At 39.0% G+C, this 26,499-nt stretch overlaps 1 protein-coding gene and 2 long non-coding RNA genes across 3 annotated transcripts; 2 read left to right on the forward strand and 1 right to left on the reverse strand.

Moving 5' to 3' along the window:
• Window positions 1-2,487: 2,487 nt before the first annotated feature.
• On the forward strand, window positions 2,488-16,079 carry LOC110675094. Its single transcript, XR_002499273.1, has 3 exons — window positions 2,488-2,649; window positions 10,566-10,695; window positions 15,913-16,079. It is a non-coding gene; the product is annotated as an uncharacterized LOC110675094 (long non-coding RNA).
• Window positions 16,080-16,492: 413 nt separating this feature from the next.
• LOC110675806 lies at window positions 16,493-19,270 on the forward strand. Its single transcript, XM_021841614.1, has 2 exons — window positions 16,493-16,595; window positions 18,689-19,270. Exons 1-2 carry the CDS (start codon window positions 16,578-16,580, stop codon window positions 19,202-19,204), a joined length of 534 nt encoding a protein of 177 aa, XP_021697306.1. The 5' UTR covers window positions 16,493-16,577; the 3' UTR covers window positions 19,205-19,270.
• A 6,037-nt stretch (window positions 19,271-25,307) lies between these two features.
• Window positions 25,308-26,285, reverse strand: LOC110675095. Its single transcript, XR_002499274.1, has 2 exons — window positions 26,034-26,285; window positions 25,308-25,919 (listed from the first exon to the last, which is right to left on the reverse strand). It is a non-coding gene; the product is annotated as an uncharacterized LOC110675095 (long non-coding RNA).
• Window positions 26,286-26,499: the final 214 nt, after the last annotated feature.

A 26,499-nucleotide genomic window follows, 5' to 3' on the forward strand; every position in this document is an offset into this window, starting at 1 on the left:
CGCGGGTTTCGCGTAAGTGCCTTTACTTACGGGTCCGCCACACCCCCTTTTGGCCGTTCAAACAATAGTATGTTGAATTCAGTTTGATAATGAAGGTTGTCGTTACTGTAAAGTGGAACCGCATGCAGAGCAAGACTCAAGCTAGGATGGTGGCTACCTACATACATATATACATACATACATGGAAAACAAATGCATATCGCATACCCTTACAGCAAGGCGCTGTAAATATCCGCGGCGTGTGAAAACTGCGACCATTTGGAGATTAAACAATGGCGATCGGTGGAGTCTTGCCAAATCTACCGGAAAAGTGGCTTGCGATCGAGAGCTGGACGACGACACGCTTGTTCACAGATCGCGGGAATGCGCGCTGCTGCTGAATGGCACCCTTCGCGTCGCCACGGTGTTTGTATGCAAATTATTTATCGGTGACATTAGCGAGAAGCGAAACTAATGGTCGGCCACTCGAAAGATGATGTTTTGTTTTAGGAAACTTGATTTCTTACATCGTATCGAATTAGTCGGTGTGACTTTCTTTGCTGGTGAGTGATCTTTCGCCGTATCAGTTATCATAGGGCATCTCCGGTTAATTAGCTTGAAAATGACTTGATTAGGATATAAGCAGGTGCAATTGATATTCAACACGAAGAAGCATTTTTTGTTTGAATTAGGGGAACTGGGGGTAATACGCCCATAGGGGGTGTGGTAGGTTGACAGTATGCTGAGCAGGCCATACTTTTTATAGAGTGCATTATTATTCAAGTTGACATTCAAGAAGTACCACATTGGCGACGAGCAAGAACCCACGGTGGAATCGGAATCCAGATAGGACAGGAACTCAAGTTGATTCTCAAGTCATCGATTAACGGTAACTATAAAATACCTGAATTTCCGACGGATAACATCTGATCGGATCAGGTATGGGTAATACGAAAAGTCTCGCCTAGAAATAGGGAGACGCCTTAACGACGGATGAAAATCCGACCGGAGAAGGGAAGAGAAATGTCTCGCCTAATGGTAGGGAGACGCCTTAACGGTGAAAAGCCGGAGAAGGCAAAAATGTCTTGCCCCAAAAAGGGAGACGCTGAAATGGCAGATGAAAATCTGACCAGAGCAGGCAATAAGAACGTTTCGCCTCATGTGAGGGAGACACCTAAACGACGGATGATAAAGCAGTTGGAGAAGGCAAATAATTTCATCTAATAGGAAAGAAACCTATGAAGAAAAGCAATTTATAAAAAATGCTCACCTTGGAAAGGAAAAGTCGTTATGACAGTTTTGAGCTGTCAGGTTATGTAAAGGGAACAGTTGAAGCTACAATCCTTTGTGACCAGTGGTAAAATCATATGTTCACTATATTGTGATCTCAACAGGAAACATTCGAAACCGCTGGTACGATCCATTGTATAAAAAAAAAAAAAAAATATTGTAGAAAATAAATGGAAAATGAAAATGTATAATTATTTAGAAGGCGCTTCAAAAGTAGTCAAGCTGGACAAAATTTCTGAAGAAACAGAAATTCAAATATTGACGAAAAGTCACGAAGAATCAAATTGCAAGCAATCAATACAAAGCAATCTGTAAATAGAGTAAAATAAAATAAAATAAAATTATTTGAGGCCAATTTCTGGATGAAAGATTTAATGACATCACACTCCATGAAAATATTAAACTCAGATGTTTAAATAAATAACAGTTGTCCCCTCAGAGTGAAAGCACGCCTTTCGGCGAAGAAAAGGAGATGTGGTAGGTTGACAGTATGCTGAGCAGGCCATATTTTTTATAGAGTGCATTATTATTTAAGTTGTCATTCAAGAAGTACCACAGGGGGCAAAACGCGCCACCCTCGATTTGGACGAACGGTGTGGTTAGGAATCCTTTTTTTTCACCCTAGGTTATAGAAAATGGATTCTCTTTTTTATATTTTTATGTGTTTTTCTCAAAAAAATCGTAAAAAACGTATAAAAACGTTTTTCGCTATTTTCGTTGCAATTTTGTGCGATCTTCAAGGTCAAATTTTAGGTCGATAAATAGCCAAATTTCTGAAACTATCGCCAGGAGTCAACTTGTGCACTGTCATAGTTTGTAGAACATGCAAAAAATATGTTGAATTTGTCCTTAAAAAGCTTATTGAACGACCTAAACTTTAATCAAACAAAACGCCCACCCCTATTTCATAACACCAAAACAGCCGTTTGAATTCAAATTCTACCAAACGTAAGGGCAACTTCACCGGTGGTCCAAATCACCGGTTGGTTCCAAATTTTTGGACCATTTTCAAAATTGGAGCTTGCACCGGTGTTGCAAATTATGTTCCAATTCTATTTTATACCAGTTTTCTGGTCTATTTTTTTGGAACAGGCTAACTGCCTGGTCCATTTTTGGTCGGATTTGGAACAAGATTTGAGCTGTTCCAAATCTGATTTGACACAGAAAAACAAGGAGAGAGATATTTTTGTTTTTTTTTCACGCACGCGATGACAGTTCCTTACGAGGTTTTCCGTTGGTGCGTGGTGCTTTGCTTTGCTTTGTGGAATCTATTTTTCCTACGAAGTGAAAAAAGTGATAAGAAGGAATTCCTCTTCCAAATATTCGTCCGGGATTTGCTGCAAGAGTTTCGCCAGGGATTTGCTCCAGGAATCCCTTCGGGTAAGTAGTTTCTTAAGAAATTTCTTCCGTCGATTTGCACCAGGAATTCTCAGGATTTCCTCCAGAAAATCATTTCCACCAGGAATCCCTCCGTGGATTTTCTTCCGTTGGGAATTTTCTCCAGGAATACCTCCGGGGATTTCCTCTAGAAATCCCTCCGGGTTTTTTTTTTCAGGAATTCTTCTGGGGATTTATACAGGAATTCTTTCGGAAATTTCAGGCATTTTTCCGGAAATTGCTTCGGGGCTTTTTTCAGAGAATTCATCCGAGAATGTTTCTAGGGATTTGCAGCATGAATGTTTTCGGGGATTTTGTCTAGAACAACAGGAGTGTTTGGGATTTTACACCAGGTATTTCTCCACGGAATGTCGTTCTTCTGGAAATTCTTCCCCCTGACAATTTCGGAGTTCCTGTAGGAATTCTTCCAGACTTCCTCTGGAAAATCCTCAAGAGTTCTGCCGGGAATTCTTCCAGAGTTACTCCGAGCATACCCCCAAGAATTTCTTCGGAATTCCTACAAGGTATTTCTCCACGGAATGTCGTTCTTCTGGAAATTCTTCCCTCTGACAATTTCGGAGTTCCTGCAGGAATTCTTCCAGACTTCCTCTGGAAATTCCTCAAGAGTCCTGCTGGGAGTTCCTCCAGAGTTACTCCGAGCATACCCCCAAGAATTTCTACGGAATTTTTCAGAGAATTCATCCGAGAATGTTTCTATTGATTTGCAGCATGAATGTTTTCGGGGATTTTGTCTAGAAATTCCTTCGGCGATTTCATTATGAAATTCCTCCAGACATTTTATCCAGAAATTCCTTCGGGGATTTATTCAGAGAATTTATTCGGAGATTTCCACCAGGAGTGTTTGGGATTTTAAACCAGGTATTTCTCCACGGAATGTCGTTCTTCTGGAAATTCTTCCCTCTGACAATTTCGGAGTTCCTGCAGGAATTCTTCCAGACTTCCTCTGGAAATTCCTCAAGAGTTCTGCTGGAAGTTCCTCCAGAGTTACTCCGAGCATACCCCCAAGAATTTCTACGGAATTCCTTCAAGATTTACTTCGGAGTTTCTCCAGGACTTCCTTCGGAGTTTCTCCAGGAATAATTTTTGAGTTTTTCCAGGATTTCCTTTGGTGGTGGATTTCCTTCCGTCGGGATTTTTCTCCAGGAATACCTCCGTGGATTTCCTCTAGAAATCCTACCGAGGATTGCATTCAGGAATTTCTCCGGGTTTATTTTTCAGGAATTCTTCTGGGGATTTATACAGGAATTCTTTCGGAAACTTCAGTCATTTTTCCGGAAATTGCTCCGGGGCTTTTTTCAGAGAATTCATCCGAGAATGTTTCTATTGATTTGCAGCATGAATGTTTTCGGGGATTTTGTCTAGAAATTCCTTCGGCGATTTCATTATGAAATTCCTCCAGACATTTTATCCAGAAATTCCTTCGGGGATTTATTCAGAGAATTTATTCGGAGATTTCCACCAGGAGTGTTTGGGATTTTACACCAGGTATTTCTCCACGGAATGTCGTTCTTCTGGAAATTCATTCCTCTGACAATTTCGGAGTTCCTGCAGGAATTCTTCCAGACTTCCTCTGGAAATTCCTCAAGAGTTCTTCCAGAGTTACTCCGAGTATACCCCCAAGAATTTCTTCGGAAGTATTGTAAGATTTACTTCGGAGTTTCTTCAGGGCTTCCTTCGGAGTTTCTCCAGGAATAATTTTTGAGTTTTTTCCAGGATATCCTTTGGTGGTGGATTTCCTTCCGTCGGGATTTTTCTCCAGGAATACCTCCGTGGATTTCCTCTAGAAATCCTACCGAGGATTTCATTCAGGAATTTCTCCGGGTTTTTTTTTTCAGGAATTCTTTGGGGATTTATACAGGAATTCTTTCGGAAACTTCAGACATTTTTCCGGAAATTGCTTCGGGGCTTTTTTTCAGAGAATTCATTCGAGAATGTTTCTATTGATTTGCAGCATGAATGTTTTCGGGGATTTTGTCTAGAAATTCCTTCGGCGATTTTATTATGAAATTCCTCCAGACATTTTATCCAGAAATTCCTTCGGAATTTATTCAGAAAATTTATTCGGAGATTTCCACCAGGAGTGTTTGGGATTTTACACCAGGTATTTCTCCACGGAATGTCGTTCTTCTGGAAATTCTTCCCTCTGACAATTTCGGAGTTCCTGCAGGAATTCTTCCAGACTTCCTCTGGAAATTCCTCAAGAGTTCTGCCGGGAATTCTTCCAGAGTTACTCCGAGCATACCCCCAAGAATTTCTTCGGAATTCCTACAAGATTTACTTCGGAGTTTCTTCAAAGCTTCCTTCGGAGTTTCTCCAGGAATAATTTTGGATTTTTTCCAGGAATTCCTTCGGTGTTCCTTTAAAAGTTCCTCCAGGAGAGTTTTGCCGGAAAATCCTCCAGAGTTACTCCGAGCATACCCCCAAGAATTTCTTCAAGATTTACTTCGGAGTTTCTTCAGGACTTCCTTCGGAGTTTCTCCAGGAATAATTTTCGAATTTTTCCAAGAACTCCTTTGTCGTTCCTTTAAAAGTTCCTCCAGGAATTTCTTAAGAGTTTCTATGGGAATTTCTACAAGAATATTTTCAGAGTTTCTGCAGCAATTCCTACGGAGTTCCTGCAGGAATTCTTCCAGACTTCCTCTGGAAAATCCTCAAGAGTTCTGCCGGGAATTCTTCCAGAGTTACTCCGAGCATACCCCCAAGAATTTCTTCGGAATTCCTACAAAATTTACTTCGGAGTTTCTTCAAAGCTTCCTTCGGAGTTTCTCCAGGAATAATTTTGGATTTTTTCCAGGAATTCCTTCGGTGTTCCTTTAAAAGTTCCTCCAGGAATTTCTTAAGAGTTTCTATGGGAATTTCTACAAGAATATTTTCAGAGTTTCTGCAGCAATTCCTACGGAGTTCCTGCAGGAATTCTTCCAGACTTCCTCTGGAAAATCCTCAAGAGTTCTGCCGGGAATTCTTCCAGAGTTACTCCGAGCATACCCCCAAGAATTTCTTCGGAATTCCTACAAGATTTACTTCGGAGTTTCTTCAAAGCTTCCTTCGGAGTTTCTCCAGGAATAATTTTGGATTTTTTCCAGGAATTCCTTTGATGTTTCTTTAAAAGTTCCTCCAGGAATTCTTCCAGACTTCCTCTGTAAAATCCTCAAGAGTTATACCGGGAATTCCTCCAGAGTTACTTCGAGCATACCCCCAAGAATTTCTTCGGAATTCCTACAAGATTTACTTCGGAGTTTCTTCAGGACTTCTTTCGGAGTTTCTCCAGGAATAATTTTTGAGTTTTTCCAGGAAATCCTTTGGTGTTCTTTTAAAAGTTCCTCCAGGAATTCTTCCAGACTTCCTCTGGAAAATCCTCAAGAGTTCCTCCAGAGTTACTTCGAGCATACTCCCAAGAATATCATCAAGATTTACTTCGGAGTTTCTCCAGGAATAATTTTCGAATTTTTCCAGGAATTCCTTTGTCGTTCCTTTAAAAGTTCCTCCAGGAATTTCTTAAGAGTTCCTATGGGAATTTCTAGAAGAATATTTTCAGAGTTTCTGCAGCAATCCCTACGGAGTTCCTGCAGGAATTCTTCCAGACGTCCTCTGAAAAATCCTCAAGAGTTCTGCCGGGAATTCCTCCAGAGTTACTCCGAGCATACCGCCAAGAATTTCTTCGGAAGTCTTTCAAGATTTACTTCGGAGTTTCTCCAGGACTTCCTTCGAAGATTCTCCAGGACTTCCTTCGGAGTTTCTCCAGGAATAATTTTTGAGTTTTTCCAGGAATTCCTTTGGTGTTCCTTTAAAAGTTCTGCCAGGAATTCTTCCAGACTTCCTCTGTAAAATCCTCAAGAGTTATACCGGGAATTCCTCCAGAGTTACTCCGAGCATACCCCCAAGAATTTCTTCGGAATTCCTTCAAGATTTACTTCGAAGTTTCTTAAGGACTTCTTTCGGAGTTTTTCCAGAAATTCCTTTGGTGTTGTTTCTTTAAAAGTTCCTCCAGGAATTCCTCCAGACTTCCTCTGGAAAATCCTCAAGAGTTCTGCCGGAAGTTCCTCCAGAGTTACTCCGAGCATACCCCTAAGAATTTCTTCGGAAGTATTCCAAGATTTACTTCGGAGTTTCTCCAGGACTTCCTTCGGAGTTTCACCAGGAATATTTTTGAGTTTTTTCCAGGAATTCCTTTGGTGTTGTTTCTTCAAAACTTCCTCCAGGAATTTTTCCAGACTTCCTCTGGAAAATCCTCAATAGTTCTGCCGGGAGTTCCTCCAGAGTTACTCCGAGCATACCCCCAAGAATTTCTTCGGAATTCGTTCAAGATTTACTTCGGAGTTTCTTCAGGACTTCTTTCGGAGTTTTTCCAGAAATACCTTTGGTGTTGTTTCTTTAAAAGTTCCTCCAGGAATTCCTCCAGACTTCCTCTGGAAAATCCTCAAGATTTCTGCCGGGACTTTCTCCAGAGTTACTCCGAGCATACCCCCAAGAATATCTTCGGAATTCCTTCAAGATTTTCTTCGGAGTTTCTTCAAAGCTTCCTTCGGAGTTTCTCCAGGAATAATTTTGGATTTTTTCCAGGAATTCCTTTGATGTTTCTTTAAAAGTTCCTCCAGGAATTCTTCCAGACTTCCTCTGGAAAATCCTCAAGAGTTCTGCCGGGAGTTTCTCCAGAGTCACTTCGTGCATACCCCCAAGAATTTCTTCGGTAGTATTCCAAGATTTACTGCGGAGTTTCTCCAGGAATTTCTTAAGAGTTCCTATGGGAATTTCTAGAAGAATATTTTCAGAGTTTCTGCAGCAATCCCTACGGAGTTCCTGCAGGAATTCTTCCAGACGTCCTCTGGAAAATCCTCAAGAGTTCTGCCGGGAATTCTTCCAGAGTTACTCCGAGCATACCCCCAAGAATTTCTTCGGAATTCCTACAAGATTTACTTCGAAGTTTCTTAAGGACTTCTTTCGGAGTTTTTCCAGGAATTCCTTTGGTGTTGTTTCTTTAAAAGTTCCTCCAGGAATTCCTCCAGACTTCCTCTGGAAAATCCTCAAGATTTCTGCCGGGACTTTCTCCAGAGTTACTCCGAGCATACCCCCAAGAATTTCTTCGGAATTCCTTCAAGATTTACTTCGAAGTTTCTTAAGGACTTCTTTCGGAGTTTTTCCAGGAATTCCTTTGGTGTTGTTTCTTTAAAAGTTCCTCCAGGAATTCCTCCAGACTTCCTCTGGAAAATCCTCAAGATTTCTGCCGGGACTTTCTCCAGAGTTACTCCGAGCATACCCCCAAGAATATCTTCGGAATTCCTACAAGATTTACTTCGGAGTTTCTCCAGGACTTCCATCGGAGTTTCTCCAGGAATATTTTTGAGTTTTTTCCAGGAATTCCTTTGGTGTTGTTTCTTCAAAACTTCCTCCAGGAATTCTTTCAGACTTCCTCTGGAAAATCCTCAAGAAATCTGCCGGGAGTTCCTCCAGAGTTACTCCGAGCATACCCCCAAGAATTTCTTCGGAATTCGTTCAAGATTTACTTCGGAGTTTCTTCAGGACTTCTTTCGGAGTTTTTCCAGAAATACCTTTGGTGTTGTTTCTTTAAAAGTTCCTCCAGGAATTCCTCCAGACTTCCTCTGGAAAATCCTCAAGATTTCTGCCGGGACTTTCTCCAGAGTTACTCCGAGCATACCCCCAAGAATATCTTCGGAATTCCTTCAAGATTTTCTTCGGAGTTTCTTCAGGACTTCTTTCGGAGTTTCTCCAGGAATAATTTTTGAGTTTTTCCAGGAAATCCTTTGGTGTTCCTTTAAAAGTTCCTCCAGGAATTCTTCCAGACTTCCTCTGGAAAATCCTCAAGAGTTCTGCCGGGAGTTTCTCCAGAGTCACTTCGTGCATACCTCCAAGAATTTCTTCGGTAGTATTCCAAGATTTACTGCGGAGTTTCTCCAGGAATAAATTTTGAGTTTTTCCAGGAATTCCTTCGGTGTTCCTTTAAAAGTTCCTCCAGGAATTCTTCCAGACTTCCTCTGGAAAATCCTCAAGAGTTCTGCCGGGAATTCCTCCAGAGTTACTCCGAGCATACCCCCAAGAATTTCTTCGGAATTCCTTCAAGATTTACTTCGGAGTTTCTTCAGGACTTCTTTCGGAGTTTCTCCAGGAATAATTATTGAGTTTTTCCAGGAAATCCTTTGGTGTTCTTTTAAAAGTTCATCCAGGAATTCTTCCAGACTTCCTCTGGAAAATCCTCAAGAGTTCTGCCGGGAGTTTCTCCAGAGTCACTTCGTGCATACCCCCAAGAATTTCTTCGGTAGTATTCCAAGATTTACTGCGGAGTTTCTCCAGGAATAAATTTTGAGTTTTTCCAGGAATTCCTTCGGTGTTCCTTTAAAAGTTCCTCCAGGAATTCTTCCAGACTTCCTCTGGAAAATCCTCAAGAGTTCTGCCGGGAATTCCTCCAGAGTTACTCCGAGCATACCCCCAAGAATTTCTTCGGAATTCCTTCAAGATTTACTTCGGAGTTTCTTCAGGACTTCTTTCGGAGTTTTTCCAGAAATTCCTTTGGTGTTGTTTCTTTAAAAGTTCCTCCAGGAATTCCTCCAGACTTCCTCTGGAAAATCCTCAAGAGTTCTGCCGGGAGTTCCTCCAGAGTTACTTCGAGCATACCCCAAGAATTTCTTCGGAATTCCTACAAGATTTACTTCGGAGTTTCTTCTGGACTTCTTTCGGAGTTTCTCCAGGAATAATTTTTGAGTTTTTCCAGGAAATCCTTTGGTGTTCCTTTTAAAGTTGCTCCAGGAATTCTTCCAGACTTCCTCTGGAAAATCCTCAAGAGTTCTGCCGGGAGTTACTCCGAGCATACCCCAAGAATTTCTTCGGAATTCCTTCAAGATTTACTTCGGAGTTTCTTCAGGACTTCTTCAGAGTTTCTCCAGGAATAATTTTTGAGTTTTTCCAGGAATTCCTTCGGTGTTCCTTTAAAAGTTCCTCCAGGAATTCTCCCAGACTACCTCTGGAAAATCCTCAATAGTTCTGCCGGGAGTTTCTCCAGAGTTACTTCGTGCATACCCCCAAGAATTTCTTCGGAAGTATTCCAAGATTTACTGCGGAGTTTCTCCAGGAATAATTTTTGAGTTTTTCCAGGACTTCCTCTGGAAAATCCTCAAGAGTTCTGCCGGGAGTTCCTCCAGAGTTACTCTGAGCATACCCCCAAGAATTTCTTCGGAATTCCTTCAAGATTTACTTCGGAGTTCCCTCAGGACTTCTTTCGAAGTTTCTCCAGGAATAATTCTTGAGTTTTTCCAGGAATTCCTTCGGTGTCCCTTTAAAAGTTCATCCAGGAATTCTTCCAGACTTCCTTTGGAAAATCCTCAAGAGTTCTGCCGGGAGTTCCTCCAGAAGTTGAAAACAACCGTGCCAGTACCTGTCAACTTTGACAGGTACTGGCACCATAGTCCACTTTACGAAACCACAACACTGATGCTACTTTTACACGTTACGACACCGCCTTCTGTCAAAATTTCATTCATAAAATTAGCTATCAGCTGTCCACAAACGTCTCGTAAAATGGACTACCTATTGTTTTCAGTTTCCGAAGGAGAGAGAGAGAGAGCGATTGTCTGATTACGTCATCATGCATTGGGAAATACACTGAGGTTTTTTTACACGAGGGATACGTGTAAAAATGAACTGTGTAAATTTCTGAATCCATGTAAAAATGAACTGTGTAAATTCCGAAACCCGTGTAAAAAACGAAAAAGGAACGTGTAAAAAAAGCTTTAGTGTACCAGCTTTTGTTTTGAATCAAAAATAGAGTATTTCCCTGGCATGTTGTGAAAATTTCCAATTCAAAACAATCCTTGATCGAATCCGTCTTGCAATCTCTTCATTTTAAAGTTATACAGCATTAAATTTGATCAATATTTTAATTTTTCCAGATTCTGAAGTCGAACTTTTCTATCATGGATTGGTATGATGAAATAGTTGACAGTGCAATAGCATTCTCTCCTTTCCTAATGGACAATGAAGACGATGACGTGATGATCAATTTACTGATGGAAAATTCAGGTAAGTACTTGATTAAATTACCTGTAAGGAAAATTTCAAATATTACGTAACGCAAAATTTGTCAGTTTTAGACCCCCTCCCTACCCCACGTAACAGGTGAGTGATTCCAAGCAACAGCACCAAAATTTGGTAAATTTTTTAATTCATTTTTTTCTATTGAGCTGAAACTTTGCACAGTTTTCCAGTTCCATCTAAATCGTCATTTTCCGATATCAAATCTTCAAGTTGAGTCGCGACTAACTTTTCAAAAGGGTGTATGTGAAAATGGTTCAAAAATATTCAAAAAGCTGCACAGCAAAAACGGTTCGTTCGATTGTTAGACAACTAAAGAAACAAAGTTAGACAACTAAATAAAGATTTCAAAAAAAATACACACAGTAAAAAAAATTTTTTTTTTGCATTAAAAAACATAATTTTTGACACAAAAACTCAAATATCTCAAAACCCTATCGGAATACCAACATAATTTTTTGAGGGAAAACGGTCCATTATATTAGCTACCTACCATAAAAATTTGGTGATGGTAAACCAATAAACAAAAAAGTTATGACATTTCAAATATTTCACAATTTTCACATTTAGTAGAAAAAAAATTTTTTTTTTCGGTGTAAATTATTACGGGAACCGCAGTTTGTTGCTCATTTTATTGTTAAGGGCCTTGCGTGAATTAAACAAGTCGTTTTCATGTATTCATTAGTATTATGTATATTATATGTATAAATATTATGTATATGTATAAATATAATATGTATATGTATATATGTATAAATTAAAATGAATTAACAGATTACACGAAAATATTTTTTTTTTTACCAGGATATTTTTTTTAGAGTATGATCGATGAGTTTCTAAATGTTATATATAAACTTTAAAAGTTTTGGATTTGGGTATGCGTTATGAGATCATGAAAACATTTTATTAATACTTATTTATTTATTTATTGTTATTCAATTTTTTTACAATATCGAACACTTTTGCATCATTATCAGTACAGTTCGAGTATAGTTTTGCTTTAATTTTATTTTCTGACAATGGAATGAAACAGTGAAATTTTTGGGTTCCTTGGATCGTTTTCGCGTTATTATATTGCTCGCTGAGCTCTGATGCCGTTAATTCGTACTCTTCAGTAGTAGTAAAACAAAATGATAATTTTGTTAAATCTTCTTCTTTTCTGCGATTCGCCCAATCAAATAGTTCTTTTGCAGTTTTAATTGGATGCTCACGTTCTTTGGCTAAACTTGCTCTTGTGGCCATGCGCTTGTCGCTGATGGTACCGTGGCAAGACTATCTGCACTTGGTACTTCTGGTAACTCCTCAGTTGTTGTCGGTGCATCTAGTAATTCCTCAGTTGTTGTTGTTTTCGAACTTCCTGCAACCTGATCCACCGATGATGTACAGATTGCCCGTTTGTCAACGTTTAAACGGCAGGACGTACAAATGCGTAAATTTGTATTCAATGTAGACATTGGAGCATAACCAGCCGCTTTCAGTTTATCTATGGTGCTTTCGGTGAGATTTCGTAGCTCTTTCGAACACTTTTTTTCTGCAAACGGCCTGCAACAGTTGAGAAAGCGACTACTCATGTTGCTCGTTAGATTTTAATAAACAAAATCACTTTTAAGTTTTTACTGACTAGTTTGGTGTCGTTTGCTTGACTGAAGAAAAATTTTACAATTAAATCTTTTATAACCATAGTGGTAGTATATTTTTAGCTTTTTCGTGAGTATGTTCATGGTATGTACCTATCATGTTTTTGATGTTGTTGAAGTTACTCGCTTTCTCCCAAATATGATTAACAAAGTCTATTCTCTACCAAGGCGGGTCTATACCCAGGTGTAATCAGATTTTAACTTTGTGGAGAAAACCAGCGCTGAGAAAACCGACCTGCTTTACGTATACTAGATCACCTGGGTATAGACCCGCCTTGTTCTCTACGAGGTAAACTTTTTGCAGGTAAACTAGTCGTATACCTGTATAGAAAACTTTTTTTTGTAGCTTTTGTCTTCAATATTAGATTTCTTATAGGTTTCTTTTATGAAAAGGTTTCAACACTATTGAGAGAATTTTTCTTCAGTTACGTACAATAAAAAATATGACACTATCAAGATTTTAGATCACAACACTGGATCGCGTCTAACTTTTTAATAGATGCTATAATAGTTATGAATAATTAAATAAAATATCATGAAAACAACTTGTTAACCTCATGTGGTACCCTTAACAAAAAATTCAGCAACAAACTGCGGTCCTAAAAAAATTACAAAGAAATTTTTTTTTTTTCACTAAGTGTCAAATTTGTGAAATATTTGAAATGTCATAACTTTTTTGTTTATTGGCTTACCATCACCAAATTTTTATGGCAGATAGCTAATATAATGGACCGTTTTCCCTCAAAAAATTACGTTGGTATTCCGATAGGGTTTTGAGATGTTTGAGTTTTTGTGACAAAAATGATGTTTTTTAATGCAAAAAAAAATTTTTTTTTACTGTGTGTATTTTTTTTGGAATCTTTATTTAGTTGTCTAACTTTGTTTCTTTAGTTGTCTAACAATCGAACGAACCGTTTTTGCTGTGCAGCTTTTTGAATATTTTTGAACCATTTTCACATACACCCTTTTGAAAAGTTAGTCGTGACTCAACTTGAAGATTTGATATCGGAAAATGACGATTTAGATGGAACTGAAAAACTGTGCAAAGTTTCAGATATTTTTGAAATGGTCGATCAGAATCGACTTGCATGCCTCCGTGGAATCCCTCAGGTGTTGTATGGGAATTTAAAATTTTTGTATGGACCGTAACACTCCGGAGGACCCCCTCCCTCCCCCTAGTGCGTTACGTAATATTTGAACGATCCCTAAACCCTTCCGTTACCAATCCCCCCAAACAATAGTTGATACAAAAAAACACGTTTTGAACTATGACTTTTTTTTATTTTTCGAAGAGGATAGCCTTCTTGTTTAAGGATTTGGTCAGAATTTTAGAATTGGCTACACACTTAGATTATTTCACCTCAGTAAAATTTTTCGCCGAGAATTCAACAGCTGAGAACTCGGTAAATTTTAACGCCGAATCTCGGTACTTATTTTACCGAGATTTCGGCAATCCGAATTTTTTGCCGAGATCTCGGCGAACGTTACCGAGATTCGGTAAACGTTTACCGAGATCTCGGTAAAAGTTTTACCGAGAATCGTCAAATTATTACCGAGATATCAGCTGTTGGGTTCTTGGCGAAACCGTTTAAGTGTGTTCATAGTTCCGGAGTTATTCCGGAATCATAAGGGGGTTTCTAAATCGCCAATTTAAAAAAGTGGATTTTTTGAAAGTTATTACAATGGAAGTTGATCTTCAATATCCTCAATCAAGCAGATATTTATTTATTTATTTTTTTTTTCTCTATTAAAGAGACTTTCATATTTAATTTATTAATTAATTTATTAAAACTACATACCACAGACAAACAGACGTCACATTCTCATCATTGTGCATCGACCACCTTTTTACGGTTAATTCAAAAATATGGTAGGTGGCCAATCCAAGAGAGCCAATAAAAAATGAACGAGGAAGACGCGACAACACAACGGAGGAAAATTCCATAAAAAAAGAGTGCAATCACAACTCCGCGAGGCTTTGTTTGGACGAGTCACTAAAGAGTTATTTTAAAGTGTCAGTAAGAGTGAGCATAGAAGCAAGAGAGAAAGAGTATCAATAAAAATCCTTGCATTTCGATACACTCTAATCGTTTGAGGATTCGTGTTGTGAATTTTGAGTTAAATTTTTACTTCTCAGAAAAACCTCGAAACCATCTCATTTTTGTATCGAATAGGTGCTTCTGTCACTTAACTGGTTATTCCTGAGCTGATAAATACGGTCGTTATTCCATAAATTCCCACAGAAAAATTTTTCATATTATAATGATCAACTTTCGAAAACATAGTTGCAAAGACAAAAGAATATAAGCCTCGTTATTTCTTTTATGTAACACGCGGGCCACTTCACATTAACATTCAAAATGTGTTCGCGGGCCGCACAAAACCTTTACGAGGGCCACAGTTTGGGGACCACTAATATAGGATATATCGATTCACCGACCGACACCTTCCTGATAAGTTTTGGGTCACTTCTAAAAATCAGACCAAAAACCAGAGCTATTTGATCAGCTTTGTGCAAAAACAAACAAAGAAAATATACATTTGTCTCTCACAAAAACGTGGCAGGTTTCAGACGAATTGCGCCAATGCTTAAAGCTAGTACAACTATTTTCATTCAATAAAAGCTAAAACAATCGGTTCGATAATTGCTGAACACGAGCGATTTGAAAATTGTAAGTTCATCCTGACATATCAAAAGTCATCGCCTAATAATCTGTTCTACTAACTCTTCTGTGCGACAGAATTCCATGATATTCAGACTACTATTTTGAAATCATAAACGTCCTCACAATTTTGCTAAAAACATGATCATCAAAATACTACATGGATACGTTAAAATATTATTTGCCTAATATCAGGTTCAGTTACACACCTGTGCCATCAAACCACTATAAGTGAATCCTAAACACCTACACTCTAAATGTCCTCTATAATGTAGTTGGAAACCTCATCAATAATTATCAATTGGAAGGTTACCAAATTTAACTCAAAAACTAAGTGCAATTACCCCACTGTACAACAGCTCTACAGATTTTTCGTCCACCATTTGGAAGCTATAATGGTCTTCTACAAATTTTAGAAATAATATTCTTAAAATATTTCATTGAAACGCACTTCTACAGTTATTAACTGAGAGCTTTCTTTGCCAAAGTTGCCATTTTCGCATTCGTATATTGTGTGGCAGGTACGATGATACACTATGCCCAGGGAAGTCAAGGAAATTTCCATTACGATAAGATCCTGGACCGACCGGGAATCGAACCAGACACCTTCAGCATTCGACTAAGGAATTTTAATATATTCATTTGAAAATAAAATCTCTTTTCTGGTATGGTACAATGAATTAGCACAATCACGCTTTCAATGAAGATAATTTTTGGGATATATTTGACAGTTCATTATTGAAACAAACTACAGAACTTCAGAAAATTTGCGTGAAAATCGGGAAATTCAATACGTTTATCGATTTGATAATATTTTCAATTATCCTCAATGTGTTATCACAGACAAACAGACGTCACACTCTCATCATTGTGCATGTGTTATTATCAATATTTTTGTTTTACAGAAAACTCACCTGTACGGCGCGGGTCACGGCCAGGAAGGCGTCCAAACATCGATCGTAACTTTCAATTAGGACATCGCCTGTTATTTGATGACTACTTTCGCGAAAATCCAACGTACGATGAGAAACACTTTATTCGACGATTCCGCATGACGAAAGTTATGTTTTTAAAAATCGTTGAAGATCTGAAGGTCTATGATCAGCATTTTACGCTTCGTTGTGATGCAGCCGGCAAAATAGGACTCAGCCCAATACAGAAGTGCACTGCCGCTTTAAGAATGCTAGCATATGGATCATCGGCCAGTTCTTTAGATGAAAATATCCGTATCGGCGAATCAACAACCTTACAAAACTTAAGAAAGTTTTGTGAAGGTATTATAACTGTGTATGGTCCACAATTTCTGCGTCCACCAAACCCAACAGAAGTAGAAGAACTAATGCATGAAAATGGAGAAAGAGGCTTTCCAGGCATGATTGGGTCGATAGACTGTATGCACTGGGCATGGAAAAATTGCCCTGTGGCTTTGAAAGGACAATACCAAGGAAAGGAAGGAAAACCTACAATCGTTTTGGAAGTCTTTGCGTCCAAAAACACGTATATTTGGCATGCGTTCTTTGGTTGCCCAGGCAGTTGCAATGATATCAATGTGCTCGATCGTTCGCCGTTAATGAATGACATCATAGAGGTAATTTTTTTGACTATACCATAAGTACGCCATTCGCCGCCCTCATCTAACAGCATTTTGAAATGTTAAATTCAGTAAAGAAAACCGGGTTTTCGACATTTTACACAACTTTTTACGTCGTGTTGTGTTGAATTGTGAAAAATGTATAATGCTAACGAAAAATTCTTGAGGTTTATAGTGAGGTGAATATCGTTATGATATGATGTCAAATCTATAGGTGTCCCAGAAATTATGGCCACGACTTTGTTAACGAGAAACACAATATTAAATATATTTACATTTTTGTATTTTTCATTGGGGTATTTTGAATGCTGCCTGTGAAAATTTTGTTCGACAAAATAACCTTTTACATTGTTCTTTTTTTATTTTAGAACATCAATTCTTATCTAGCCAGAACAGACCTTACTTTTGTGTAGTTGGAACTTAACTAGAATTGAAAGTTTTTATCAAAATTTTACGAATAATTTTCGTTTAAAATTAATTTGATTTGGCTTGGCTAGAAAACATTTGACAAAATGATAGGTTCAACTCGCTTGTTTTTCTCTCCACATAGGGTAGAAGCACCGGTTTTGGCCATACGCCAGTTGTAGCCACAGCGGATTATACACCGTTTTACATAGCCAATCAGCATAGAACCTTTTGTTTTCAGTAGTTCAAATTCACATGATAGAGCTACATTCATTTACTCGTCCAAATTGATTCAAAACATAAGAACAACAATTCATTTTCCTTATAATTTTAACTCCCATACACCTAATTTAGCCAAGGCACTCCTAATTTGGCCACTCTCATGAGAAATCAGTGCGAATGGCCAATTTAGGAACCGAAGTTTAATCTCTGGCCGAAACTGGTTGTCAAGCGCAGAAAAAAGACCTGTAACCCGGTCAAGGCCTACTTACCGAAGATGCAGTATGAATAATAATAATTCATTTCAAATTTACTTATATTTGCTTACTTACTTTTAAGATTTTCACATGTTTCAACAGATCAACAGGCTTGCAAGCATTTTTAAAAATCGACTAAAAAAACTAAAAAATCGATATCAACTGGATTTTTTAGATACTAATAAAATTTTGTATACTTAAGGTAATAATTTCCAATAAAATTAGTGATGGTCTCGCTCATCGTATCGGCAATGATAAAATATATTTTTTAAGATTTTTATTGTACGTACTTCATAACCTAGCACAAATTTCGTACAACTAACTCGCTCAGATATGACGTGATTTATGCAAAACTGATAAGAGCTTCCAGAAATATAACGCCATTTATATTCAGGTAGTGGAAAAATCGCTCAAAATTCAAAATCTGCTTTTGATAAGTGTAAGAATAAAAAGTGTGAAAATCATTTTTCATTTTTTTCATCTCGAAATGACAGTATGGTAAAGTCGTGCCCATACTTTCTGAGACACCCTATAATACCTTTTGATTTCTTTTTAAATGGGTTTCAATCATTTATGGACATATTTTCGGAAATGCAATACAAAATTTCAAAGATAGTAGTTTTGCTCACGTATTCTGTATGATGTCCATTTTACCAGCAACAGCTGTTCATTTAGCCCACATAGTGCAGGTAAAATGATCATTTCCCAGTTTTTTTACGATAAAAATATGTGCAAAATTTAGCTATTTTAATCTGAATTCGTGTTGCTGTTCTATTTAACATGCATAATTTCCCGGATTCTCACTTGCCCCTGGGTCCTTGCTGGTGCCTTACTTGTAAAACTCGCGTGGGCGTACCAGTAAATATGAACTTCGTTCCAAACCTTTACGAGATGTTCTATTATTTGACCGATACCGCTACATTACCGAGAAACTTTATTAAGTTGTTGCAACACACTAAAATAAATACAACACAGTCGCTAAATAAGATTCACACAGTATTCGAAATTTCTTGCCTTTCTGTACTTAGGACAGAGCGTAACATGTATATTATATTTACGGATAACTTTAAGACCAAACCAAAAGGAATAGTCCAAGTTATATACGCGTAACGGTTTTTCCAAATTATTTTAAATACCCTACGTTGGTCAAACAGGCTGAGTAGTGTGTATAAGCACATGTTAGAATGCTTTTGTGTTTTCTCTTTCCAGAACAAAATGCTGGATGGCCAATGGACACTAAACGGAAACACCTACAATAGAGGATACCTTTTAGCTGATGGCATCTATCCCGATTGGCCTATATTCATGAAAACCATATCCCATCCGCAAACACCAAAGACCAAATTGTATGCCAAATGCCAAGAATCACTACGTAAAGATGTGGAACGCTGTTTTGGAATTCTCCAAGCTTGTTGGCAAATACTGGTCAATCCTTGCCGACTCTTTGATGAAGCCAGCATGAAGGACATAATAATGACTTGCGTAATATTGCACAACATGAGACTTCATTTCAGACACAGCAACCCAGAGCTGCAAAACCAGGTCGAAAATGTGCATCCTGATTTACCTTCTTCGGAAACAGCTGGTTTCAGTCGGGCGTCCCAGCGTACGTTTGATGAAATGTGTGAAGATCGCATTCACATTAGAAGCAGTCAACAGTATCATGAATTACGAAACGTGTTAATCGATCACTTATGGATGACTAAGGGTAATCTTATTGATTGAAAAGTAAGGTACATGTCAATAAATAAAACTAATAAGAAAAAGATGTTCTACGTAAAACATGTTCAATTCGTCAGTTTAAAGATTTTTTGAATTATAATGTGCAATCTATTACCGGGTACATCCGTTGGTTTGACTACTTTTAATCTGAACACTTGAATATCGAGTTATGGAAAGTTAATTATACTAATCTAGCTTGTTTTATCTTAGAATGTTAACAGATAAACATACGTAACACATACAAACGGGAAAAAAATCTGTGGTAAAAAATACTATTGTAGCTGATTACGCCCATTCTTGACTCTACCATGGAATTTCAATTTACCAATTTACCATGTTTACGGTACAGCCCACCACATTACTGGTACGCTTGGCAGAAATAATTTACAACAATCTGATTTCGACAACAGACATGGTAAAATTAAGCGCATATCTGGTCTGGAGGAACTCCCGGCAGAACTCTTGAGGATTTTACAGAGGAAGCCTGGAAGAATTCCTGGAGGAACTTTTAAAGGAACACCAAAGGAATTCCTGGAAAAACTCAAAAAATATTCCTGGAGAAACTGGAAAGAAGTCCTGGAGAAACTCCGAAGTAAATCTTAGAATACTTCCGAAGAAATTCTTGGGGGTATGCTCGGAGTAACTCTGGAGGAACTCCCGGCAGAACTCTTGAGGATTTTCCAGAGGAAGGCCGGAAGAATTCCTGGAGGAACTTTTAAAGGAACACCGAAGGAATTCCTGGAAAATTTCAAAAATTATTCCTGGAGAAACTCCGAAGTAAATATTAGAATACTTCCGAAGACATTCTTGGGGGTATGCACGAAGTAACGTTGAAGGAACTCCAGGCAAATTTCTTGAGGATTTTTCAGAGGAAGTCTGGAAGAATTCCTGGAGTAACTTTTAAAGGAACATCAAAAGAATTCCTGGAAAAAATAAAAAAATATTCCTGGAGAAACTCCGAAAGAAGTCCTGAAGAAACTCCGAAGTAAATCTTGAAGGAATTCCAAAGAAATTCTTGGGGGTATGCACGAAGTAACTCTGGAGGAACTCCCGACAGAACGCTTGAGGATTTTCCAGAGGAAGGCCGGAAGAATTCCTGGATGAACTTTTAAAGGAACACCGAAGAAATTCCTGGAAAAACTCAAGAATTATTCCTGGAGAAACTCCGAAGTAAATCTTGAAGGAATTCCGAAGAAATTCTTGGGGGTATGCTCGGAGTAACTCCCGGCAGAACTCTTGAGAATTTTCCAGAGGAAGTCTGGAAGAATTCCTGGATGAACTTTTAAAGGAACACCGAAGAAATGCCTGGAAAAACTCAAGAATTATTCCTGGAGAAACTCAGAAAAAAGTCCTGAAGAAATTCCGAAGTAAATCTTGGAATACTTCCGAAGAAATTCTTAGGGGTATGCTCGGAGTAACTCTGGAGGAACTCCCGGCATAACTCTTGAGGATTTTCCAGAGGATATCTGGAAGAATTCCTGGAGGAACTTTTAAAGAAACAACACCAAAGGAATTCCTGGAAAAACTTCGAAGGAAGTCCTGGAGAAACTCCGAAGTAAATCTTGGAATACTTCCGAAGAAATTCTTGGGGGTAAGCACGAAGTAACGCTGGAGGAACTCCTGGTAGATTTCTTGAGGATTTTCCAGAGGAAGTCTGGAAGAATTCCTGGAGGAAGTTTTAAAGTAAAACCAAAGGAATTCCTGGAAAAACTCAAAAAATATTCCTGGAGAAACTTCGAAAGAAATCCTGAAGAAACTCAGAAGTAAATCTTGAAGGAATTCCGAAGAAATTCTTGAGGGTATGCTCGGAGTAACTCTGGAGGAACTCCTGGCAGAACTGTTGAGGATTTTACAGAGAAAGTCTGCAAGAATTCCTGGATGAACTTTTAAAGGAACACCGAAGAAATTCCTAGAAAAACTCAAAAATTATTCCTGGAGAAACTCCGAAGGAAGTCCTGGAGAAACTCCGAAGTAAATCTTGGAATACTTCCGAAGAAATTCTTGGGGGTATGCACGAAGCAACGCTAGAAGAACTCCCGGCAGATTTCTTGAGGGTTTTCCAGAGGAAGTCTGGAAGAATTCCTGGAGGAACTTTTAAAGGAACACCAAAAGATTTCCTGGAAAAACTCAAAATTTATTCCTCGAGTAACTCCGAAAGAAGTCCTGAAGAAACTCCGAAGTAAATCTTGAAGGAATTCAGAAGAAATTCTTGGGGGTATGCTCGGAGTAACTCTGGAGGAACTCCCGGCAGAACTCTTGAGGATTTTCCAGAGGAAGTCTGGAAGAATTCCTGGATGAACTTTTAAAGGAACACCGAAGGAACTCCTGGAAAAACTCAAAAATTATTCCTGGCGAAACTCCGAAAGAAGTCCTGGAGAAACTCCGAAGTAAATCTTAGAATACTTCCGAAGAAATTCTTGAGGGTATGCACGAAGTAACTCTGGAGAAACTCCCGGCAGAACTCTTGAGGATTTTACAAAGGAAGTCTGGAAGAATTCCTGGATGAACTTTTAAAGGAACACCGAAGAAATTCCTGGAAAAACCCAAAAATTATTCCTGGAGAAACTCCGAAGGAAGCCCTGGAGAAACTCCGAAGTAAATCTTAGAATACTTCCGAAGAAATTCTTGGGGGTATGCACGAAGCAACGCTAGAAGAACTCCCGGCAGATTTCTTGAGGGTTTTCCAGAGGAAGTCTGGAAGAATTCCTGGAGGAACTTTTAAAGGAACACCAAAAGATTTCCTGGAAAAACTCAAAATTTATTCCTGGAGTAACTCCGAAAGAAGTCCTGAAGAAACTCCGAAGTAAATCTTGAAGGAATTCCGAAGAAATTCTTGGGGGTATGCTCGGAGTAACTCTGGAGGAACTCCCGGCAGAACTCTTGAGGATTTTCCAGAGGAAGTCTGGAAGAATTCGTGGATGAACTTTTAAAGGAACACCGCAGGAATTCCTGGAAAAACTCAAAAGGAAGTGCTGGAGAAACTCCGAAGTAAATCTTGGAATACTTCCGAAGAAATTCTTGGGGGTATGCACGAAGCAACGCTAGAAGAACTCCCGGCAGATTTCTTGAGGGTTTTCCAGAGGAAGTCTGGAAGAATTCCTGGAGGAACTTTTAAAGGAACACCAAAAGATTTCCTGGAAAAACTCAAAATTTATTCCTGGAGTAACTCCGAAAGAAGTCCTGAAGAAACTCCGAAGTAAATCTTGAAGGAATTCCGAAGAAATGCTTGGGGGTATGCTCGGAGTAACTCTGGAGGAACTCCCGGCAGAACTCTTGAGGATTTTCCAGAGGAAGTCTGGAACAATTCCTGGATGAACTTTTAAAGGAACACCGAAGGAACTCCTGGAAAAACTCAAAAATTATTCCTGGCGAAACTCCGAAAGAAGTCCTGAAGAAACTCCGAAGTAAATCTTGAAGGAATTCAGAAGAAATTCTTGGGGGTATGCTCGGAGTAACTCTGGAGGAACTCCCGGCAGAACTCTTGAGGATTTTCCAGAGGAAGTCTGGAAGAATTCCTGGAGGAACTTTTAAAGGAACACCGAAGGAACTCCTGGAAAAACTCAAAAATTATTCCTGGCGAAACTCCGAAAGAAGTCCTGGAGAAACTCCGAAGTAAATCTTAGAATACTTCCGAAGAAATTCTTGAGGGTATGCACGAAGTAACTCTGGAGAAACTCCCGGCAGAACTCTTGAGGATTTTACAAAGGAAGTCTGGAAGAATTCCTGGATGAACTTTGAAAGGAACACCGAAGAAATTCCTGGAAAAACTCAAGAATTATTCCTGGAGAAACTCCGAAGTAAATCTTGAAGGAATTCCGAAGAAATTCTTGGGGGTATGCTCGGAGTAACTCCCGGCAGAACTCTTGAGAATTTTCCAGAGGAAGTCTGGAAGAATTCCTGGATGAACTTTTAAAGGAACACCGAAGAAATGCCTGGAAAAACTCAAGAATTATTCCTGGAGAAACTCAGAAAAAAGTCCTGAAGAAATTCCGAAGTAAATCTTGGAATACTTCCGAAGAAATTCTTAGGGGTATGCTCGGAGTAACTCTGGAGGAACTCCCGGCATAACTCTTGAGGATTTTCCAGAGGATATCTGGAAGAATTCCTGGAGGAACTTTTAAAGAAACAACACCAAAGGAATTCCTGGAAAAACTCCGAAGGAAGTCCTGGAGAAACTCCGAAGTAAATCTTGGAATACTTCCGAAGAAATTCTTGGGGGTAAGCACGAAGTAACGCTGGAGGAACTCCTGGTAGATTTCTTGAGGATTTTCCAGAGGAAGTCTGGAAGAATTCCTGGAGGAAGTTTTAAAGTAAAACCAAAGGAATTCCTGGAAAAACTCAAAAAATATTCCTGGAGAAACTTCGAAAGAAATCCTGAAGAAACTCAGAAGTAAATCTTGAAGGAATTCCGAAGAAATTCTTGGGGGTATGCTCGGAGTAACTCTGGAGGAACTCCTGGCAGAACTGTTGAGGATTTTACAGAGAAAGTCTGCAAGAATTCCTGGATGAACTTTTAAAGGAACACCGAAAAAATTCCTAGAAAAACTCAAAAATTATTCCTGGAGAAACTCCGAAGGAAGTCCTGGAGAAACTCCGAAGTAAATCTTGGAATACTTCCGAAGAAATTCTTGGGGGTATGCATGAAGCAACGCTAGAAGAACTCCCGGCAGATTTCTTGAGGGTTTTCCAGAGGAAGTCTGGAAGAATTCCTGGAGGAACTTTTAAAGGAACACCAAAAGATTTCCTGGAAAAACTCAAAATTTATTCCTGGAGTAACTCCGAAAGAAGTCCTGAAGAAACTCCGAAGTAAATCTTGAAGGAATTCCGAAGAAATTTATGGGGGTATGCTCGGAGTAACTTCCGGCAGAACTCTTGAGGATTTTACAGGGGAAGTCTGGAAGGATTCCTGGAGGAAGTTTTAGAGTAACACCAAAGGAATTCCTGGAAAAACTCAAAAAATAATCCTGGAGAAACTCCGAAAGAAGTCCTGAAGAAACTCCGAAATAAATTATTATTATTATTTATCTTTATTAGGGAGATTCCCACTCCGAAATAAATCTTGAAGGAATTCCGAAGAAATGCTTGGGGGTATGCTCGGAATAACTCTGGAGGAACTCCCGGCAGAACTCTTGAGGATTTTCCAGAGGAAGTCTGGAAGAATTCCTGGATGAACTTTTAAAGGAACACCGCAGGAATTCCTGGAAAAACTCAAAAGGAAGTGCTGGAGAAACTCCGAAGTAAATCTTGGAATACTTCCGAAGAAATTCTTGGGGTTATGCACGAAGTAACGCTGGAGGAACTCCCAGTAGATTTCTTGAGGATTTTCCAGAGGAAGTCTGGAAGAACTTTTAAAGTAACACCAAAGGAATTCCTAGAAAAACTCAAAAATTATTCCTGGAGAAACTCCGAAAGAAGTCCTGAAGAAACTCCGAAGTAAATCTTGAACGAATTCCGAAGAAATTTATGGGGGTATGCTCGGAGTAACTTCCGGCAGAACTCTTGAGGATTTTACAGGGGAAGTCTGGAAGGATTCCTGGAGGAAGTTTTAGAGTAACACCAAAGGAATTCCTGGAAAAACTCAAAAAATAATCCTGGAGAAACTCCGAAAGAAGTCCTGAAGAAACTCCGAAATAAATTATTATTATTATTTATCTTTATTTGGGAGATTCCCACTCCGAAATAAATCTTGAAGGAATTCCGAAGAAATGCTTGGGGATATGCTCGGAATAACTCTGGAGGAACTCCCGGCAGAACTCTTGAGGATTTTCCAGAAGAAGTCTGGAAGAATTCCTGGAGGAACTTTTAAAGGAACACCGAATGAATTCCTGGTAGAATTCAAAAATTATTCCTGGAGAAACTCCGAAGGAAGTCCTGGAGAAACTCCGAAGTTTGTCTTGGAATACTTCCGAAGAAATTCTTGGGGGTATGCATGAAGTAACGCTGGAGGAACTCCCGGTAGATTTCTTGAGGATTTTCCAGAGGAAGTCTGGAAGAATTCTCCACGATAAAAATATATAAGAAATAAGAGTTCATAAAACTCTAAGCTGAGAAGTAGGATATGATCCAAATGGAGCGTAAAACTAGAAGTAGAAATTAAAGAGAGAGCTTAATATGAAGAATTACCTATTTTATTGTAGTCGCTAAAATTAGGTCTGTTCTAGACTTCATTCGAGGTAACCAAGCTAACGAAATCGATGAAATCGTTGTCCTGGTGGGAGCATCCCTCAATATGGGCCAACGTTGGAAACTGAGCGATCATAGTGTCTACTCCACTCGGTTCTTTGGCAGCCACCTTTTCCATTTCCCATGTGTCGGATTCTTCCACGAAATATTTTTCTTTCATTTGTACCGAAACTTCGGCAGTCCCAAATGCTGTCTCATGGATCATGTCAATTGGAATCGATTCCTGCTCCGGGCGCCTTCCCACCTATTACAGCTCGAATTTTACCGCTTGACATGTCCACTTCCTGGATGACCAATTCCGGCCACATCACGACATCGGCAGTATCCGTGATATTGATTCCAATTCATGGCTATAAGCGCTGGCAACATATACGAACGTGACGACCTAGCGGTGGCAATCGCAAATCCCGCCGTGTTTCTCCAGCACCTTGAGAATGACATCCTTCTCGCCAAAATATTACGTATACTGGAAGGCCAACTACTGGGAAGACCTATTGTGAGCCTAGCACCGGATGAATTAAGCTTTTCCCGGGTCCTGTCGAACGGAAGAAATAGAAAGACTGAGTTAGTTTTGGCGGAACGACCACCGAACGGTCTACTCCAGGTAGCATCGGTTTAAGTTTTTTTTGGCGCCGTGATCAATACCTACTACAAAACGTGATAAAGGTCTGAAGCACTATATTTTTCGAAAATTATTTCACAATTCCGCGTTAAAACACAAAATTTACTAATTTTGATTGTTTTCGTTGTTTACATTTCAAATGGATCGCGAAAACTAAATAAATAGAACAACCGGTGCGCACGCGGGCGATTTGGTCTATTTTCACTGGTCTAATTAATTTTGACAGGTCCATTTTTGGAATATATTTGGAACAAAAAATAGACCACCGGTGAAGTTGCCCTAATGCCATATTGAAGTTACGACGCGTAATATGGAACCTTACAAATGTACATTTTGCGCATCCAGCATGTATACTATTATACATTACGCTCCAACTAGTTCATAGCCTACTTCTCAGATTACTGTTACAGTCAGCTATCCGTAACTCGAAATTGAAGGGACCATCGAATTCGGGAGATATCGACTTACAGAACATAAAACCAATGCAACTGCG

Source organism: Aedes aegypti, chromosome 2 (assembly GCF_002204515.2).
Source record: "Aedes aegypti strain LVP_AGWG chromosome 2, AaegL5.0 Primary Assembly, whole genome shotgun sequence".
Taxonomy (NCBI): Eukaryota; Metazoa; Arthropoda; class Insecta; order Diptera; family Culicidae; genus Aedes; species Aedes aegypti.